The 22,136-nt window shown below is 40.5% G+C and overlaps 1 protein-coding gene across 3 annotated transcripts in view; it reads right to left on the bottom strand.

Moving 5' to 3' along the window:
* The window catches only part of AIG1 (androgen induced 1), a 270,991-nt gene that overhangs the window by 44,551 nt on the left and 204,304 nt on the right, over positions 1-22,136 (bottom strand). For all 3 annotated transcript variants that reach the window (XM_032160604.2, XM_058435605.1, XM_032160597.2), the window contains one exon: positions 5,177-5,292. In XM_032160604.2, coding sequence (XP_032016495.1) covers positions 5,177-5,292 — 116 coding nt within the window. The remainder of the gene's footprint in view (positions 1-5,176; positions 5,293-22,136) is intronic.

The raw sequence follows: 22,136 nt of genomic DNA, 5'->3' as shown, positions 1-22,136 counted from the left end.
TAATTGAACCCTCTCCTTTTTGGAGTTTAGGCATAACTGACCAGGATTAACATTAAAATAGAGATCATAAGACTGACAAAACAAACTCTGTGGGAATAAGATTCCAAATTTCAACCTGATTTTGATGTAGCATCACATAACAGATAGTAGGTCCTAAAGGAAATCAAACATATTTTAGCCCAAAATATATTTCTTTGACATATTTTGAAATGGCTCTGCAGAGCCATCTTTTGTGGGGGATCTTTGCATTTGTAGAGAGTCTCCATTAATACAGCCAGGACTTCCCTGGATCTAGGAGAGATTAACAAAGAGCCTGATGCCATTTAGGGTCTGAAAAGAGACATTTACCATCCATTCTCTCTGAAGGCTGCCACCTATGAGGCTTCATCTACATAACAAGAACCTTGGTCTCCACAACCTCCTTTATCTTAACTCAAGCGTTTCTTTCTACTGACTTAAAGTCTTTAGACAAAGCTTAACTCTTTCAAACAAATCCCAACCAGAAAAATCTTTGAATCCACCTATGACTTGTAACCACCCACTACTTCTTTGAGACATCCTACCTTTTCAGGTCAAACCAATGCATACCTTACAGGTATAGATTTATGTCTTTGCTTGTAACTTCTGTCTCTCTAAAATGTATGAAACCAAACTGTAACCCAACTGTGTTGGGCACACTTTCTCAGGACCTCTTGAGACTGTTACCTGGGCCATGGTCACTCATATTGCCTCAGGATAAACCTCTTTAAATATTTTACAGAGTTTGCTTTTTCCATTAACAATTCTGACTTGACTTTGTTTTATTTTCTGTGTTGGAAAGTTATTCGATGAACACATTTGGGGAAATGAGATTTGGAATATGGAATTTGTTTAAAACCACTAGGGCCCAGAGACAACAGACATCTCTATTTTGCTTTAAATACACTCACAGCAGTTGACGAGGAATATTTATCCATAAGTGGAAACACCCAGGATCCATTTTGTCCCACACTAAGGCCTACTTGCTCTTGATGTGTCCTAGGTTGAGAGATCAGCACGTATTACACATGGCTTCTGAGACATCACATGGGCTCTGACTGAATGAGAAACCCCTGAAGGAAGGGAGAATAGCCAGGGGCTGGAAGAAGACTCCTCAGGAGAGAGACCACTCTTAAAGCTTTGAGGATGTACATTTCCTAGGGTCTGAGTTGGTTTCCTCTTTCTGTATCTTGCAGATTGAAAGGCAGAGCAATGAGAAGCAGCAGAACTGCAGAGAGACAAGGATTCCAGGTGCTTGGAAGTGAGGGTGGAGCCAGCCCGGGAAAAGATTCAGACCCAGACGGCTGCACCAGGTGGAGCAAAGATGTCTTCTCTTTTATACATGTCAATTAGAAGGTGACAAGAGTCAGGAGCCCATGATCTTAAAGCTCCCTGTGTTACCCAGCACCCCTGTAAGATTTCCTAATCATTCTTTTACAATTAAAAAAAAAGCTCTTTTCATATCCCTTAGAGTTGTTTATGACTATTAAAATTGTTTTTGATTTTGTGCAAGTGATCCAGAACGAGCAAAAAGAAGAGAAAACACTTACGGTAACTAAAATTCTCAAGCCTTGAAAACATTACTGTTTATACTACTATTTGTTAAGAAGCATCTCAGGACTGATAAATAGCAAATATAGATTTTTTTTTTTTTTTTACTGTGAGTCAGGCATTGTTCTATGGGCTTTATATACAATAACAATGTCTTTCCAACTATGAGGTACATTCTATCCTCCTCCCTCTTTTACTTCTGAGTAAGCGAAAGCCTAGAAATGTTCCCAACCCAGAAAGTGGCCTCAGCTACCAGGCTTGGCTGGTTCTTATGTATTTCTTCTAAACAAAATAAAACACTCAGTATGTTCATTCATAGAGTTACTCTTCACACAGCAAGGGCAGTGGAGGGTCTGGTTAACAGACTACAATCTGGAGCCACACACTGGGGATTGCACCGTAGTTCTGGCAAGAGTCCAGTGGCTCATCCTGGGCAAGTCATGTACTCTTTCTAAACTTCAGCATACTTCCCTGTAAAATGGGCAAGATCATGCCTATCTCTAAGGACTGTTTGGGGAACTAGATAATATTTGAACTGAAGTTGGCACAGTGTCTGGCTCAAAGGAATGGTACCCATTATGATTCCTGATACTTAAACTCTTATATCAGACACCAAGGAGACCTCTGTATGTATCCAGAATGCTAAGAGTCCTCTCATTGATTAGGGAAAATCTCACAAACAGGGTGCAGAGAAATGTGTGTGTTGTGGGGGTTGATGATGGAGGGGGGTGTCCAGGAAAGGAGTAAAGAGCTTCCCACAAATGGACAGGTGATGTTTGGGCTGGGGGAAAGAGAAACATGGCAGGGAGGCAGAAGTCATCATGGAAGGAGACTGGGATGGCCTTTAGATGCTAAGCTTGGGGAGGACTGCATCAGGGCTGGGAAACAGAGCCACCGAGAATGGGAGCTCAATGGGAACCAGTCAGTGGGGAAAGTCCAGGTATCCTTCACTTTCTCTACTACCAAAACCTGGGAAGAGAATAGATTCAGATGAGGAGGGCCACTGGATAGCAAGTTAGAGTCCCAGCAAAACAGCCAGCCAGCCTGGTCAGCCCCTGAGTTATAGATTTAGCTCAACCTACTCAGTATTGCACAGGCCATCTATTTCTTTTATAGTTAGCAGGTGATGAGAGGAATGCTTTCTTTCATCTTGGCATGGGGCTCTGGAATGTCCAGTTACAACCCTGGTATGCTATCAAAAGATTTCATATCCCAAACCTTTGGCTGTTGTGTCACTGGTATGTTGGCCCTAACATAGTCTGAAAGGAAGCAAAAGCCAGTACCTTTTTGATAACAATTAAAATCTTGGATTTACATAATGTGACATGACGTGAGGGCCATTGTTTAACATTTGGCATAGTTATGAATGCCCAGGGCAGAACACCAAAGGAAAAAGTCCACTTTGAATGCTTTCTCAGAACAAATCTGAGAGAATTCACTGGTTAATGTAAATACATGTCCAAACAAGTACTGGTTTGCTTAGGGAGTACGCAGAGCTGGCAAGCCTCACTTGGCATGCAGAGCATGAGTAATGCTTCATTTTAATGAGGGATCTTGGGGGTCTATAATGAGGACTATGCGGTATTTCCCATGTGTCTCTTTGGAACGTGGACTCATTCTACCTGCAATGGAAGACAGGCCATCAGAAAGTACATAGTTCCTGAAATCTCTGGGGCTTTACAAGATGCAGATAATTTAATAGCATATAAATGAATTTGCAGAAATATACCTAGAATTCCCAGAGTAAAGAACTTGCCTTTTCCACAGGTAAGCAAATATGAGTGCAAAGTAACAAGAGCATATTTGGGGTCGGGGTGGGAAGCGAGACTGATTTTTAAACTATGGCTATAGGCAGTTCCAGGTATGTTTTAAACATTTGTGGCATCCCTGGAATAATTGTGCAGCCTCCCTACTTGACTCTTCTGAAAGATAACACTCATTTGAATGTAAGTTCATATGTATAAAGCACATAAATCCATTTTTAAGACATAACTTTAGTCATATTGCAGGTGTGAGTTCTGATCATTTGGACATTTTCTATCAGAGAAAGTCAACACTTAAGGTTTTGGATGAGGCAAAAAACTTAGAGAGTAATTAGGAAAACAAACACTTCCCTAGTCCTTGCAAGTGGTCTTTACTAGTTGATGGAGGGGCCAATGGGAGGAGCTTATTTATTCATTTATTTATTGTTGAGACAGAGTCTTGCTTTGTTGCCCAGGGTGGAGTGCAGTTGCGCGATCTCGGCTCGCTGCAACTTCTGCCTCCCGGGTTCAAGAGATTCTTACACCTCAGTCTCCCGAGTAGGTGGGATTACAGGCACCCACCATGACACCTGGCTAATTTTTTGTATTTTTAGTAGAGATGGGGTTTCACCATGTTGACAAGACTGGTCTGGAACTCCTGGTCTCAAGTGATCTGCCTGTCTGGGCATCCCAAAGTGCTGGGATTACAAGTGTGAGCCACAGCGCCCAGCTGGGAGTAGCTTTACCACATGGTCGTAAAGCTCGTCCCAGCTGGACGCAGTGGCATGAGCCACTGGATGTCCCCTTATATCCAGCCACAGGGTGTGACTTCCTGAAGCAAATCTCCTTTCTGCTCAGATTTGGGGCATCATGTGATTGTTTATGCAAAGTGTGTCATGTACTGTAGTGACCTTTATCTTATTTTTCAACTCCAGCTGGAGTAAGATGCTCCATGGAGATAGGGCCTCCCAAAGAGCTCTAGGATTTGGGGGGATTAAGTGCAGTTGAGGGGTTTTTGGAAGAACACTATCCAGTCCTTTGGGCTTAAAGGAGGGGATGGTGATCCAGAACTCAGGACAAAAGGGTCCCAAGAGGCAGAAATGCTGGCAGGAGGAACCTCTTCTGTGAGTGTTAATATGTCAAAGAGGACTTGGAATTATAAAGAGAAATAAGAAATTCTCTATGTTAAGAAAAATAATTTTTGAAGTGTTAAAAACCTGATAAGAACTGAAATTAATGTGAAGTAGACTCGCCAGGCAAAAATTCTTTTATCAGATAAATTTGGCACCTCACACTTCGATCTGAATTGTGCACAATAGATCAAATGAAGATTTCTTGTTGTTTATTTACCCCAATATTTAAAAACAGAACAGTTCAATGCATTCTCCACGTAACAGTTAATTCTGGAGTAGGTTTTAAATGGACCAGGGAAAATGTACATTTTCATTTGTTTCCTAGTAAGTTTAAAGTCATTGCTCTAAGAGGTCACTTCTGTTCTCATTTGTGTTTGCTGCAACTCCCCTGCCCCCCAACAAAAGCAACAACAAAATCCCAAGCAAAAAAGCCCTTAAGCAATAAAACCGGTGTCCAAGAAAAACATTTAGTTTGAAAAAGAGTTGAAAAATGTAGCCTTGGAAGAACCACTGCTTACATGGGATTGTTCAACAAATTCCTGTTGTGTGAGGTTTGGCATATACTTTCTAAAAATATAAGCATCTGGGGAAACGAGACAAAGCCCAGGTCTTGGACCAAATGAGGCACACAGCGTGAATCTGTTAGTGATTATATCCATAATGAAATATGTGCCCAAATTTAGCAGTGCAAAATCTAATACAATAAGAAAGCCCAGCAGGCATGGTCCTTACCATAATATATAGCCAACAGAGAAGGTACATATGGCGGTGAGTCCGCTGCTCCTGCTGGGATACTGATGGTGCGATGTCCTCATCTCGATTAATATAAAGGGCAGAACCGTCGTGTGCTGGAAAATAACAGAGACTAGGTGACACAGATTGCTATCATTGTGTCTCTATAGTTGTTTTTTCATCAGTAGGAGAATGCACACTATAAATTCCTAGGAAAGTGTCAGGCAGAAAGAAGTCTACGGCTCGCCAAAGAAGTAGAATGGACGTAAAACCACATAGTGCGTTGATTGCTCCATTAATATTTTTCTTCTGTATCTTAATTTTTGAAATTTTATTTTATTTTATGCCCATTGCAGAGAATTTTGATAACCTAGAAAAATGTCTAAGAAAAAACTGGAACAAAAGAAAGGACTAACAATCACCACTGTTAACATTTTGGTGTACGTCTCATTTTTTCTCTCCCTGTTCATATTACTTAAACACAGTTAATATGATACTGTGTGTGCAATTCTGTTTTGGATTTTTATTATAATATTGCAGCATGAGAATTTTTGATATGGTAGTTTAGAAATTCTTCTAGAACATCGGTCTTGACCATAGCTTTGCAGAACTCCATTATATGGATATACAAAGATTTATTTAACCAATTCTTGTTCTTGGATATCAAGATGTAAAAGATTTTCAAGCTTTCATTTATTAAAAACGTCATGATGAACATCTTTCATAGAACTCTTTGTCTGAATGTTAAATTATGTTTTTGTTGTCAAAGGCTATACGATTTTAAGGCTGTTGATAAATAATGCCAAATTATGTGTGCACGAGCAGCAGGTTAGCAAACAACGCCAAATTAGCTTCCAGAAAGGGTGTGCCAGTTTGGACCAGTAGTGCATGAATTTAGATATGATGTCTGAAGGCAGAATCCCAAGAAGCTGAGTAAAACATCTTTTTGTTTTTCGGATCCAGTGGTTACTCTAGACACTAAGTTTATTGGAACAGGATGGAGATGAAATTTATCCCATCTATAGGTAAGAAGAAAGGAAACTACAATTCTTAAACCTTTCAGATATTCGAATGCCCTTGGTTTTGAAATTTAGTGGACATATACAAGGAACAAAGAGTTTCTAAGATAAAACTGGGTCAGGATATATACTTACCTTCCAATACTGCAGACTTTCTCAAGAGTATAAAGATGGCAGAACTGAAAACTGACCCATCAGCAGGTTTAAATTCTACTTAGTACTTCCTAAACAGCCGTGAAAGAATCGTTGCCTTGCTCTTCCTGTATTATTTGTGTATTCAAGGAAAAGGCAGGAAATTGAATATTATGATTTTCAAAGTCTAGTAAGTATTCTAGCAAAATAGAACCAGGCAGCAAGTAGGCCTTGGCAGGCAAAAGGCATGTTGGGGATATCTAAATGAACATCTTTGGAGCAACCTATTGTTTATATTCCTAGAAAAAAATAGAAAGACATGATTTTGTAAGAAATATTAAGACAGTGGATGATCTTTGCCTTAAACATTCTCCTCTAGATAACTGTGCTGACTGCCAATACAGTAGTAATTAGAGTGTGGCATTCTGAGAAAATCAGGTGAGTGATTCCACAATTGGGTAGCTTTATATTTATCTTTTATCTTCTTTATTACTATTTTTTAAAAACAGTATAATTAGCTCTAAAGAAAGTCATACAAGCCAATGTACACGTGTGCTAGTACAGAGACAGTATGCATTTTAAAGATCTATTGGTTTTTCATTATAATCTAGTTACCTCAGATGACATCGGCCTGGAATGTTGCCAACAGTTTGAGATGGCAACAATAGTTTTACAATGGTGCATTCATGTAAAATTCAAATATACAGCTAGCAATAAGGCTATGTCTTATCGGATTATACATGACAATGACATTACTTTTGGATCACTGATATTAATAAATTTCTTAAGTTCCACCCTTCATTCATTGCTCCAAATGAAGTAGAAAATCCTCCATTTTTAAATAAATATATATTGGTTGTATAAATAACCAATCAGAATATGCTTATTCAGTTGTCATTATTTTATCAAGGAAAGTGATAAAATGTATGCATATCTTCCAGATAGGACATCCAATACTTGCTGATGATCAGATGTATCTGGGAGAATCAGGATGTATTTTAACCATTCCAGGAAGAAAATCAATTTGAAAAAGGAATATCTTTCTAGATCACTTCATCATTGGCGTCATCACCACTAAACAGGAACAACTTATCCCGTCAGTGACATAACCACAGACAAAAGATCTTTTTGTGGCTAGCTGTGTATGTGCAGGTTTGTCCAGTGGCAAATCTTAGTAGAAGGTTTTTCTATGTCAAGGTAACAGCTTATCATTTGGAATTTTCATGCACTAAAGACTGTGTATCTCCCTCTCTAGAAATGTATAATGCAAATTATGTTTATTTATACATAGTACATATTAACAAACATAAATTAGTGTAAAATATTTACTGCAACTATAAATGTTGCCTTACAGATAACTAAAGTTTTGTGAACTAAAAGAATGGTAAAAAACTATGAATGGTCCTGTTGAATAAGTAACCTTTAGCAGTTGAGTTATAACTTAAAATCTATAGCAGCAAGAGAGATAATTATTTTAGAACTACAGCTACGTGAAATCCAGTTCCAATACATTCTGAGGCAATACTCTGCTTCAATGACTTAAGAATCAGGAGGGAAATATTTAACTCCAGTTAAAATCATCACTGCATAAGAACAGCACTCTTAACGTTTTGCTCACTGTGGTATCTGCAGCACTTAGAAAAGAATCTGGCACAAGAGAGGTACTCAGTCAATATTTTTCCAGATAACTTAATCTTCAAAACAACATCTTATATGGATATTATTAACTCCATTCTGCAGATGGGGCAAAAAAGGCTCAGAAAGGTTAATTATCTTGCCTAAGACCACAGAGCTAGTAGGTCTGGAGGTAGGATACAAAACTGGTTCTGTATGCCTCCAAATCTTATGCTTTTTTTTCTGCATTAGTATTATATTTTTAAAAGATATCACACTTGAATAATGTTTGAATCAATAAACCTGTAGGAGTGCATAACTGCAGATCACTTACATTATCTCCCAACAGATTGGAATTATTTTTTGGTTGGGCCTCAAAACAAATAAAAAGGTCTTCACTGTAAAAAATGATTTTTGCTAAATATGTTTTTCCTGTGGTATATTATCATATCAATAATAATAAACAATAACATTAGCTAGCATAAAGTCAGAACTTTTTTTTGACTTTTATTTTAGATTTGGGGGTACATGTGAAGGTTTGTTACATAGGTAAACACACATCATGGGGGTTCGTTGTATGTATTATCTCATCACCCAGGTATTAAGCCCAGTACCCAATAGTTATCTTTTCTGCTAATCTCCCTCCTCCCAACCTCCCCCTCAAGTAGACCCCAGTGTCTGTTGTTTCCTTCTTTGTGTTCATAAGTTCTTATCATTTAGCTCCCACTTATAAGTGAGAACATGCGGTGTTTGGTTTTCTGTTCCTGCATTAGGTTGCTAGGGATTACAGTCTCCAGCTCCATCCATGCTCCTGCAAAAGAGGTGATCTCATTCTTTTTTATGGCTGCATAGTATTCTGTGGTGTACAGGTACTACATTTTCATTAACCAATCAGTCACTGATGGGCATTTAGGTTGATTCCATGTTTTTGCTATTGTGAATGGTGCTGCAATGAACATTTGTGCACATATATCTTTATGGTAGAATGATTTCTATTCTTCTGGGCATGTACCCAGTGATGGGATTGCTGGGTCTAATGGTAGTTCTACTTTTAGCTCTTTGAGGAATCGTCATATTGCCTTCAACAATGGGTTGAATTACACTCCCACCAACAGTGTATAAGTGTTGCCTTTTCTTCGCAACCTCACCAGCATCTGTTACTTTTTTAAAGTCAGAACTTTCTAGTGGTATGATGACAGTTGCAGATGGCTGGAAGTGAGCTGAGTAATGATCTGTTGCTGTTTCCCCAAATACAAATACCATTTACAACTTACGGTATTTTCAGGTAGACGTAGATCCACCATGGATAAATGAGAAGGTTACAAAGTCTGGTCACCAAAGATAGCTCTTGGCTCTTAAGAATTGTTTGGACTGTTTTCTGCAGTACATTGTCAACAGAACAATTCCCCAGGAGCTGAGTTAAAAACAAGGCTTGACTTGTTTGAAGGGCTAAGTAAAATGAAGGGTTGACAGCCCAAGGAGTAAACCTTTGGTCTTCCATATAAACTCCATCCTAGAAAGTACTGGTCTAGGATATAAGTGGTGAACATATCCCAAGCTCTACCATCCATTTTAGCTAGTTTTAATGAGGAGCTATCATTTGGAAGATTGTGTCCAAAAAACGAAGCCTAAATCTATCCTGATTTGTTGCATCATTTGTGCTTTTCTTAATGGGGTCTTGGTGGGTCCCCCGTGATGGAGCGGAGTGAACTGACTCCACTGCCGTGGAGGCTGTGAACTGACCGGCCTCCCGTGACAAAGGTCTATTTGCAGAAGAGATCCACAAGGGGGTGTCACCTTCACACAGAGCAGTCCTTACACCTGAGATGGGGCTGGATTCATGGAAGGACCCATGATTAATTCTGATGTGAAGACCCTGAAGCAGATGGGACAAGAAAAAGGGCTTTTGCAGAAGAGGCTCAAAGGAAGACAGCAGTGTAATGAAGTGGAAAGGTTAGAGGCTGACATCTGAGATCTAATTCTTTTTTTTTTTTTTTTTTTTTGAGACGGAGTCTCGCTCGGTCGCCCAGGCTGGAGTGCAGTGGCGCAATCTCGGCTCACTGCAAGCTCTGCCTCCCGGGTTCACGCCATTCTCCTGCCTCAGCCTCTCCGAGTAGCTGGGACTACAGGCGCCCGCCACCACGCCCGGCTAATTTTTTGTATTTTTAGTAGAGACGGGGTTTCACCCTGGTCTCGATCTCCTGACCTCGTGATCCGCCCGCCTCGGCCTCCCGAAGTGCTGGGATTACAAGCGTGAGCCACCGCGCCCGGCCCTGAGATCTAATTCTGATTTTGTCCTTCATCACTCTCCGACTCGCAGGTTCTCACACATGTGTGAAGCTTAGTATTATTCTTTGTAAAATGAGGCAGTTGGATTAAATTAGTGCTTCTCCTGAAGAGCTAATGAGTTTTGCTATAACACATGCCAGGGCTGACCCACCTATGCTTTAGGGACAGTAGACACAGTGCCAGGACCAATGAAAATGTCTTAGTTTCTTTTAGAATCAGAAGAAAAAATGAACTTTCAGAGTTGAAGATTATATTCATCTGTATACCAATGCCATCATAAAACATTATATACATATACACACATACACACTAATGTAAGAAGGGACTCACTAACACAAAGTGCTTAAAATCTACAAAAGCCATTCTGTGGCCCTGTTCATGCTACTTGATTTTTTTTTTAAAGTTCTCACCCAATTCACTCACATTTTTTTTTTTTTTTGAAACGGAATCTCGCTCTCTCGCCCAGGCTGGAGTGCAGTGGCGTGATCTTGGCTCACTGCAAGCTCCGCCTCCTGGGTTCATGCCATTCTCCTGCCTCAGCCTCCTGAGTAGCTGGGACTACAGGCACCCGCCACCACATCCGGCTAATTTTTTGTATTTTTAGTAGAGACGGGGTTTCACCGTGTTAACCAGGATGGTCTCGATCTCCTGACCTCGCGATCCACCCGCCTTGGCCTCCCAAAGTGCTGGGATTACTGGCGTGAGCCACCGTGCCCGGCCAATTCACTCACATTTTTCTTAAATAAATGTACTTCAACAAAAACTGTATGTAAACTCTCATAAATGGAATATCATTTGCCATAAATAGAAGATAACCACAAAAACAAATACAGTAAAAATGAATTAATCTTATTAGATTATTTTGAGGCCTCCCCTATCTGTGTTAAATAAAGACATTAGTAAGTATTGAGGGGCATTAAAGATATACTGGCATGAAGCTGGACACAATAGCTCATGCTTGTAATCCCAGCACTTTGGGAGGCTGAGGTGGCTGGATCAGCTGAGGTCAGGAGTTCAAGACCAGCCTGGTCAACTTGGCAAAACCCCATCTCTACTAAAAAAACAAAAATTAGCCAGGCGTGGTGGCAGGTACCTGTAATCCTACCTAGTTGGGAGGCTGAGGCAGGAGAATCACTTGAACCTGGGAGGCTGAGGTTGCAGTGAGCTGAGATCACGCCACCGCACTGCAGCCTGGGTGACAGAGTGAGACTTGGTCTCAAAAAAAAAAAAAGAAAGAAAAAAGATATACTGACATGAAAGAGAGACTCTCCTAAACAGAATGAGAAGGACTGAAAGATAATTCAGAGGGAATAAACTTTTCACTATGCAATTCAATATTATTTAATGTCACGTCCCTGTGCTACATAAATTATCTTGCAAAACACAAGAGCTATGCTATACAGCCTACATACTGGGGTATAATGGAATAGATTATTCATAAGTTGTAGTTGTACCTTCTAACTACTAGATTATTTGATTTATGAATGGATGTTCTTTCACCAGGAAACTGGAAAGATGGATGAGTTGCAAGTTTAGATTCTGACAGACGAATGGAATGGTATTAAAGGAAAAATGTTCACACTACAGAAGAAGGATCTGGACTGGCTCGTGGGGAAAATTTTGGACTATCTGTGATGGCAACAAATGACCTATAAACTACAGAGAAGTTTTGGAATAACCTTCGCTGTGGATTAATAGAAGGACAAAAATTGTGCTGCATGATGGTATAAATCCAGACAAGTCAGATGGATGAATTAGGGGACCTCTCAAGATTATTTTAGATCTCTAGAATTGAGAGTTATAATCAGAGTGTACAACACAAAAATTAATAGGCAATATTTGAAGACTATGTTCAACTGCCATTTCTCTGGTCTTTCTCCTTCTCTCCAAAATATTTTTTAATAGGAGGGTACTACTCCCATATCATATGAACATCAGGCAAAAATCATTTCTTCCTCAGAAGTAAAACCAGCTTTTGTATGTGAGGTGTGGCCAACCTCATTGGGTCATAAGAGACCTGGCAATCCCCTGTACACTACTGGTACCTGCAGTGAGTGCAGCTCACTGCAACCTCAGCCTCCCAGGTTCAAGTGATTCTCCTGCCTCAGCCTCCCAACTAGGTAGGATTACAGGTACCTGCCACCACGCCTGGCTAATTTTTGTTTTTTTAGTAGAGATGGGGTTTTGCCAAGTTGACCAGGCTGGTCTTGAACTCCTGACCTCAGCTGATCCAGCCACCTCAGCCTCCCAAAGTGCAGGTAGGTCTCTGGAAGTGTTTGCACAGTTATGTGGGTATCAAATTGCTAGATGAGCTTGTTCTTGCCTTCATGTTTTCTAACAACCCAATGACAACTTTGGATCATAAATAAAAAGATGGCAGTGTGCATCTGCATGTGTGTTGCACACTTAATAAAGACATGCATATCTTTGCAATGTGCATATCTTTGTGTTACTGTGCACCTGTATTTTTTTTTTATTATTATACTTTAGGTTTTAGGGTACATGTGCACAATGTGCAGGTTTGTTACATATGTATCCATGTGCCATGTTGTTTTGCTGCACCCATTAACTCATCATTTAGCATTAGGTGTATCTCCTAATGCTGTCCCTCCCCCCTCCCCCCTCCCCCCACCCTACAACAGTACCCAGAGTGTGATGTTCCCCTTTCTGTGTCCATGAGTTCTCATTGTTCAATTCCCACCTATGAGTGAGAACATGCGGTGTTTGGTTTTTTGTCCTTGCGATAGTTTACTGAGAATGATGTTTTCCAGTTTCATCCATGTCCCTACAAAGGACATGAACTCATCATTTTTTATGGCTGCATAGTATTCCATGGTGTATATGTGCCACATTTTCTTAATCCAGTCTATCGTTGTTGGACATTTGGGTTGGTTCCAACTCTTTGCTATTGTGAATAGTGCCGCAATAAACATACGTGTGTGCACCTGTATTCTCATGAGCACCTGGACTGCAGGCAGGGCCAGCGATGTGACTGGACTTGCCTACAAAGATGGGATAAGGAAGGGTTCCTAGGAGGTCCAATAAGTTTATAGCTATATTGTAAATAAGAATAGTATGAAAAACTATCCTAAGATACAAAAAATTGTGCACTCTAGATTGTAACTTGAATATTTTGTTTATTTTTTCCTGTTTCCTCTCACCCCCCATAGAACAAAAGGGTATTAAAAATGAGAACATTTTTATCCTGAAATAAAGCAAGAAGAAATTTCCAGGTTTGAAAATAAAGCCCATTGCATTAGCAAAACATGATCTAAAACAATAGAAAGGGGACATGAGAAAAACTGAGAAAAATCACCAAACTCTGGCTGATCCTAATCTTTGGCAAAGCTTCTAGGCTTCCCAAATAAGTCAAATGTTCGAAGAATACAGGAAAATGCAGCATTAGTGAGGGCGTGAAGAGAATCAAGGTGGATCTTCCCTTGGGGCCACTGAACAGTGTTAGCTGGATGAGATGTTTCTCCTCTTCAAGGGAGATAGAAATGACATCCCAAGTAGCTTGGAAAGAAAACTGATGCAGGCTCCAAAAAATCCCCTGAATTTTTACCTCGGAAAATCTGACAAAATGTTTTAACTTGAAACTAACATTATTAATTTTGCTAATTGGTCAGCTCAAAATCTGCCACCCTCCCTCCCTCCCTCCCTTCCTAGTAGAGACATCGTAGTGTTTTGAATGATGAAGAACTGCCAGTCACAGCCACTATAGTTTCTGTTTCTCCAGAAGTCAAACAGAAATTCCTCTAGTCATGGGTCTCCCTCTACCCTGGGCCCAGTGCTGGCTTTAGTTTGGTGCTACCTATCAGTATGGCATAGAATCTCTCTCCAAAAACTACCAGGGCATTTTTTAACTGTGCCTTTTTGGCATAGGTTGGATACCTGTTCCTGCCAGCTGTGAAACCAGGCTGAGATGCTCTTACACCAGAACAACCTCATGTTCAAAATGAGGTTAGAAATGGTGACCCAAGGTGAAAAACTCAGGTTCAGACAGAACAGCACTTACTGAGTGCCAGTATGTTCTGGGCACTTCCAAAACTCTTTATAGGCTAAGGACTAAATTTGGAATTTACTCACTTCTAATATTAGCCCCAACAACTCTTACGATATGGTTTTAATAATTACGCCAAATAAAACAGTGTTGCACATTTATCGTTGTAATTAAGAGCAACTATATGTCATAGGAACCATTACACTAGGACAGTGACACGTTTTACTGGGCTATTATTTTTGCATTTAAAGATTTTAAATATGACTTGAGGCAGTAACTATCTCTTGCTGAATCCTCCTAATGAGGACACCCAGGAGGTGCTAAGGGGCCATGGCATTACCAGGAGGCTGCAGTGTGGTGTGTATTTTCTCTTTCCTTTTCAGCTCAGCAGCCTGTGGGCCACCAATTAAGGAATTCTTTTTGCAAGTGGGATGCTAGAGATGACCCATGTTGTACCATAAAATATAACACCCATTTTTAAGTGACCTAGTGTTTGCTTTCTTCCACAAAGATTTCCCAATTAGTGTGTGTAGTTCTCACAGAATAGCACCTCTAATGAATGCCCTCAGACAAGCAAACCACTATACTATGATGAACTGTATGCAGACTTGCAGACCAACAATGGCGCAAAGGCCAGAGTGATTTGCTCTGCTTGGTTATGTCAAGGAAAGATCTCATATCATGGTGGACATTTGAACTGGGTTTTTAAATGTGACTAGGGGTTGATAAGCAGAAGGGTAAAGGACAGCATTCATTCACATGGCCAAGGAGGAGAAAAAGTATGTAAAGGTACAGCACAGTCCACTAAGGGCACTGTTACCACTGCAAGACGTGAAAGAGGATGAAGAGCTGGGTTTGCATGGGTGAGGGTGAGGGAGGTATCTGCCAAACCCTAGAGGGCTTTGAGCTGGAGTCTGCCCTGCAGGAAGCAGAGGTTCCTCTATAGGTTCAGACATCTTCAACGGAGTTTAAGATCTAGAGAAGTAGGAGAAACAAATTTGGATATTAATAGTAGAAAGATTAAGCTGGAGAAAGAGTGGAGAAGGGAGTGAAGAGAGGAGAGATTAATCTGCCAAGTCGCTCCCCTCTCCTGCCTGGTTTCTATCCTGCTGGCTTTTCAAGGAAGGGACTTTCCATGACTTTTCTTCTAGGCCGCTTCCTCAGCCTCACACCTCTTCCTCACCTCACTGCAGCCTCATCACCTACAATTTCCCCCTTTCTACTCTTCTTTTTCTCCTTTACTTTAATAAGCTCCACAATACTGAAAACAACATAAGAGAAAGAACAAAAAGCTAGTCTAACTTTGTAAATGTCAATTTGACAGGTAAATATTTATTTCATCCCTCTGTGTTTATGCTGCTTCCCCTATCATTAACTGGATGTGCAGAAATACGGAATAACAATAATAATAGCTACCATTTACTGAGCTCCTAATATATGCTGAGTTTATACTAGACATTTCCCACTGTTATCATATTTAATTCTCACAACAATCCTAATGCAGTAGTTATCTTCTTCATTTTATACATGATGAAATGAAGGAACAGAGGGGTTCACTTGTCAAAGGTAGTGTAGAACTCATAAATGGTGTAGCCAACATTTGATTCCAGATCTACCTGACTCTAAAACATGCTCTTTTACTGACACACACTGCTTCCCATGCTCGTTTGTTCATTCATTCATCCAATAAATACTATATTCCTACTATACACCAGTCATCCTTGCCTCCAACGGACTGCTGTTCTAGGAAACGTGCCTCAATTAGGCGAATAAAAATCTAAAGTCTCTCACCTTGGAAAAGATCTCATTCTCTGGGGTTGCATGTATAGGATCTTGGAGTAGAAGTGGCTCATAGAACACATGCAAATAATTGAAGTTATTCTGTGAGATCTATTTATTGCATGCCAGGAACTGTACTGATTGCTTTACATGGAATAAAACTCATTTAATTCTCAAGATAATGCCTCAAGATATATGTTATTATCATCATCAATTCCATTTTCCAGAGACTGAGGCACAAGAAGTTAAGAAAGTTGCACAAGTTTATCCAACTGGAAGGTGGTGAGTTTGTGCTCAGACTTGGGCAGTTTGACTCCCAATGCTCCGCTGCCTATGGAGCACCAGGACAACCGAAGGATAAAAGAATGGCCAGGGGAAGATCTCATATGAGGGAAAGGGAGCTGACTGTGTCATGGCTGTGTCTGGGAGAAGGAACCTGAAATCGTCTCTCCTCGTCCCACCATTCAGCTTCTTAAGATTCCAGGGTCTGAGGGACAACAGGTCAGTCTTTATGCCCATGTTGGAGGGTAAATCCCATAGGTAGCAAGGGCCTCACGGAGGTAGAGGGGAAGAAGGGAGAGTAACTCCAAGCTGCTGTCACGGAGAGGCATTCTCTTTCTGAGATTTGTGGTACCTTTCTTGTGTTTTTGGTGGCCCACTCTCCTTAAAAGTATTTTGGAAACTGATACGGTTTGGCTGTGTCCTCACCCAATTCTCATCTTAAATTGTAGCTCCCATAATTCCCACGTGTTTTGGGAGGGTCCTGGTGGGAGAAAATTGAATCATGGGGGCAGTTTCACCCATACTGTTCTCATGGTAGTGAATAAGTCTCACAAGATCTGATGGTTTTATAAGGGGTTTCCCCTTTTGCTTGGCTCTCATGCTCTCTTGCCTGCCACCATGTAAGATGTGCCTTTTGCCTTCCACCATGATTGTGAGGCTTCTGCAGTCACGTGGAACTATGAGTCCATTAAACCTCTTATTCTTTATAAATTACCCAGTCTCGGGTATGTCTTTATCAAGCAGCATGAAAATGGACTAACACAGAAACATTCTGGGGAGTGAGGTGAAGAATGCAAGAAGAGAGCAATGGGGGACACAGCAGAGGTGAATGGCAAGGGAAAAGTGAAACTCAAGTAGGTGTTCCTGCAGTCAGTAAAATTTAAAGCATTGAAGTATTTTCTTAAAGAGCATGAAAAAAGTGACAAGTTTGGGGAGCAACTACAGAAAAATGAAACATCATTCACAGCACTCTGAAATTTAACAAAAAGAAACTTGAAAAACAATAACCTAGGATTTTAATGTTATTCACCTGCTTTTCAGATATTTTCTCAGTAGAATCCACTTATTCATAGATATCAGCATCCTCCAATGTCAGAGTATGGCTTTAAAAACATAATTCTGACTATGTGGTTCTCTTCTTCAAAATCTTCCCACAATATTTTTTTTTTTTTTTTTTTTTGAGACAGAGTCTCACTCTGTCACCCAGACTGGAGTGCAATGGCATGATCTCAGCTCACTTCAACCTCTGCCTCCCAGGTTCAACCGATTCTCCTGCCTCAGCCTCCCAAGTAGCTGGGATAACAGGCGCCAACAACTACACCCAGCTAATTTTTGTATTTTTAGTAGAAACGGGGTTTCACCATGTTGGCCAAGCTGGTCTTGAACTCCTGACCTTGTGATTCACCCACCTCGGCCTCCCAAAGTGCTGGGATTACAGGCATGAGCCACCGCGCCTGGTCAAAATCTTCCCACTATTTTCAGGTGAAGTCCAAGTTTCTTGGCATTGCCTTCAAAGGCCCTTACTATGTGATTCAACCTACTTTTCTAGATTAATCTTATACCACTCTGGACTGGCAACTGTTATTGTTCCACTAAAAGACCTCAAACTTTCACGTCTTTGTTCATCTTCTTCTTTCTGACTGCAATCCCTTAATATTTGGGATTTTATCCTTGGTATATACATATCGCAGAGTCATTTTCTTCCCATCAAAGAATCAGCCTCACATTTCTATGAATCCTCAGTTAGGCGGGGCCACAGAAGGCTCTAGTCCTGGCCAACGGGCCTATTAGTAACAGAAGCGATGTGGACACTCCTAGGCCAGTGCATTTAAAAGCTGGTGTGTGTTCACTCTCTCTCTTCTCTACCATAGTGACCTGAGAGCCACATGTTAAGATCATAGATGGAAGGGTTCTGGATCCCTGCATTATCACCTGGAAGAAAGCTGCTCTGGAGGGTCAACTGGATAACAACACACTTTGCGTGAATGAGAAACTTTGTGGGGTTAATCTACAGAGAATTCAGAATGAAGTTACTATCTTCGGGTAAGTTAGCCTATTCTGACTAATACACTATTCCATAAGGTCAGCACTGTCTCGGGGGGAGTTAATCCCTCTTTTTCGTGTTCCCACTGCATACCTACATGATGGCACTCAATACTGAGATCTATCTCAGTATAATCATATAGAAATAGTATACACATACAGTATAGAAATAGTGTAGTAATATACCACATAATGCTATAATTACCATGAGGGAAGGTGACCCTGATGCATTGGAAGTACTTTAGGGAGAAGGTACAAACCAGTTGACCATTGCATGCTAAGCTTTTGTGAAGGAACCTGTTAGTATGACTTCCCCTTAAGCAAATCTTCTTTTTCCATTAACTTTTCTTAGAAAAAAGAAACGCTTGCAATTTAAGAGGAATAAGAAATAAGTTTCTGAATGCAATTTATAAGTAAACTGAAAGATATATTCATCTTTCAGGGACAAAAATGATAATTTCCTATTATGTAAAGAAAGGGAGCTATTTTGCCCCAAATCATAATCATATGGGAATAAGCCACCAAATTTAAGCTGCGTATTCACAAAATATGTAGAGGCATTAATTTTTCAAGGTGAAAATAGTAACACATTTCCATCGACTTTTATAATTTCATCACGTTCCCATATCACAGTGAGGAAGCAAATTTCAATGATACTAAAGATGCTTCTTCACTAAGTTTTCAAATACAATGATTTCAAATGGTTTTAATTTGCCCTTGTTTATGATGAACATAAATGTTATTGTGATTGATTGGCAAACGTCTACTAGCAGCAATAAGAGCAATTATGTTTGACATGGAGACATTATAAAATCTATAACCCAAACCTTTAAAGCCTGATTTAAAATGTCAAATTTGACTTATGAGAACCAGTTATAATCCTGCTTCATGCAAAAAGCATTAGGTTAATGCTGGAACAAAGTACTCTTGCCAAGCATGCACTGGCATAATTAATCAGGGATATTTCAGAAACGAATCATCTCCAAGGGGTTATTGATTTACTGTCATGACACATTTTTCTTATGGGCTGCGATGGTGCTCTGGAGCTGGGATGCACTGGCATGTATTTTTCAGTGAGTAAGCCTTGATCTGTCCTCCTGGATTCCTGCCATCTCTGCACTGACATCTGCAAACACTCACATTTGACAGCCTCATGCCTGAGTGTGGTGGCTTCCAAGTTGATTAGAATTAGTTCAGAGGGGTTTTGGACTAGTCTGAGTGTAATCGAAAGCAGAGAACCATGAGTCTCAAGAGAGTGGCAAGCACCCTGCAAATGGCATTATATTAATAGAGAATGTGCCTGTGCATATGCACACACACATGCAAGCATACACAAGCACACACCCATGCATACACACATGCAAGCATATATACTAGTACAGATTCATGCATTTGCACACATGCAAACACACACACTCATCTGTGCACAAAGCACACACATCCATGTGCACACACACAAATGTGCACACACACAAATTAACATACTTAAAGAACGAAGAATATTTCAGCTTTAATCTTCAAGGTCATCTCTATCACCTATTAAACGAAATTAAAGCTCTTAGAGAAATACTATTTTATTTAAACACATATAAAGTAGTTATAACTTAGCTGTTTTTCACAATGATTCCATGACATAAGGTAATGCTCTCAAAAGGGGCCTTTAGAGCCCAGTATAGTCTAGAGTTCTCTCAAAGATTACAGGAAAAAGCCAAGGGAGAAAAAGGCAATTTAGCTCACAGCTCAAAACCTTTTCTCCGTAGTCTTTGGCTTTGCAAAAGGAAAATGACACACTTTCAACACAAAGCATTGTGGATCATTATAGAAGCGTGGGTGGGAAGACAGTAGGTAATAGGTGGAGAAAGGCCTCTAAGAAATGGATAACATTTCTGTTACATCAAATTCCTATGCCCTTTTCAGGTCTTTGCTCATGTTTTATTTCCCTGTACATTCCGTATCTTGCTTAGGCTGCCTGGATGATTCTGTGGTCAGTGCTGAGCTCAGATGAATGGAGACTCTAGTGACCACATTGGCTCTGCTAAGTGTGGGATGAGGGGGAAAGGATAGGGCCAGGAAGTCTTTCACCATTAGCTGGCTATGTAACTTTGAGCCAGCTGGAGCCCTTCTGGACCTCAAACTCGTCATCTATCGGAGTCTGCAGTACTGGACAGTAGGGGTCCTGTTTGAATCTTGGGAATTTTTGTCTACATCCGTGATGACACATTTTTTGTATCCAGTGTTTACATCTGCCCTTCCTTCTTCTTCCTTCACTATATAAACTCTGAGTTTAAATACTATACCGTATCACAGAAAAGTGCACAAATAGTGAGTGTCCAGAAAAATCAACAAGTGTTCCTAAAGTGAACTCACTCCAGTAACCAGCAATTGGATCAACAACAGCTTTGAAAACCTCCCAGAATATCCCCTTCAGACTTCTTCTTGTCACAATGAATCTCCCTAAAGGCAACCACCACTCTGACTTCAAACACCATACGTCAGTTCTGCCGATGTTTACATTTGTATAAATGGAATCATATGTTATGTCTTCTTTTGTGTCTGGCTGCTTTGCTCAATATTATATTTGTGATATTCATTTGTATTGCCTTGTGGAGCTGTAGTTTTCCTTCTCATTGCTGCATAGTACTCCATTGTGTGAATATAATACAATGTATTTATTCATTCTGTTATTGATGACACTGTGGTTCTCTCCAGTTTGGTGCATTTGGGAAGAATGCTGCTATGCCCATTTGTGTGTATTCTTCTTTTGGTGGGCATGTTTGCATTTTTCTTAGGCATATATACTGAGGAGAGAAATTGCTAGCTCACAGTACATGATCACAGATATTCAGCTTTAACAGACAGTGTCGAAGAGTTTTCCAAAGTTATTGTACCAATAGACCCTCCTGTCAGCAGTGTATGAGAGTTCCACTTATTCTGCATCCTCGGCAACACTTGATATTGTCTTTTTCATTTGAGTCATTCTCATGCTTGCCCCTTACATTTCAGTGCTTTATTTCTAACTTATCACCTTCTGACTCAATCCATCCAGATTGTCATATTGTTGCTGGTCAGGTTCCCTATGTGGCAGATTCTGAGCTGGAAATCAGCATGCAGAAGTTTATTAGGGAAGTGTTCTAGGACCAACACCTGTCCAGGGAAAATAAGAAAGTGTGATCTAAGCAAGGAAGGTGTGGCCTTGCGATGCAGTCTGAACAAGGGCCTGAGCCCACCCTACTAGGAGCTGCAACGCTGTGAAGGCCCTGCCCTTCAGAGTTGCCCCTAATAGAGGAAGTGGGTCAGGTCTTTATACCCCAGCATGGACCAGTTATGGGATGAGGGCTGCCACAGGGAAGGGGGTCTGAACTTAGTAACGCTGCTGTCTTCACACGAGGGCAGTTCTGGAGAGGGCTTACAGCAGAGAGCTGAAACTGACTGAATTCCCACCTGCTGGGGAATTAAGTCCGATCCCCAAAGGGGACCTGTGTGGCACATCCCAGCATCCACCAAACATGGTTAACACCACACCAAGTAATACCGCTAGTCTGAACCTCTGATTTTAAAATCCATAGATGGCATATCTACAATGAACAGATTCCAACAGTCCACGATTGCACTGCAGGGTTATGAATTTGCTGACATCGGCATTTATGGGGACTTAGTGCTCTTATGAAACAAGAAATTGGTCAGTACATGATTAAATTCCTTACCACCACCTAATTTTGGTGCTATAAAGTCAGCTCCTGTAATTTTATATATGGTCATGCACAGCTAATAAGCCTTCTTGACATATAACTGGCTTTCT

Source organism: Hylobates moloch, unplaced genomic scaffold (genome assembly GCF_009828535.3).
Source record: "Hylobates moloch isolate HMO894 unplaced genomic scaffold, HMol_V3 SCAFFOLD_2, whole genome shotgun sequence".
In the NCBI taxonomy this organism is placed as follows: Eukaryota; Metazoa; Chordata; class Mammalia; order Primates; family Hylobatidae; genus Hylobates; species Hylobates moloch.
Note: the sequence above shows the minus strand (reverse complement) of the source record. Positions and strands in the feature narration are given on the sequence as shown.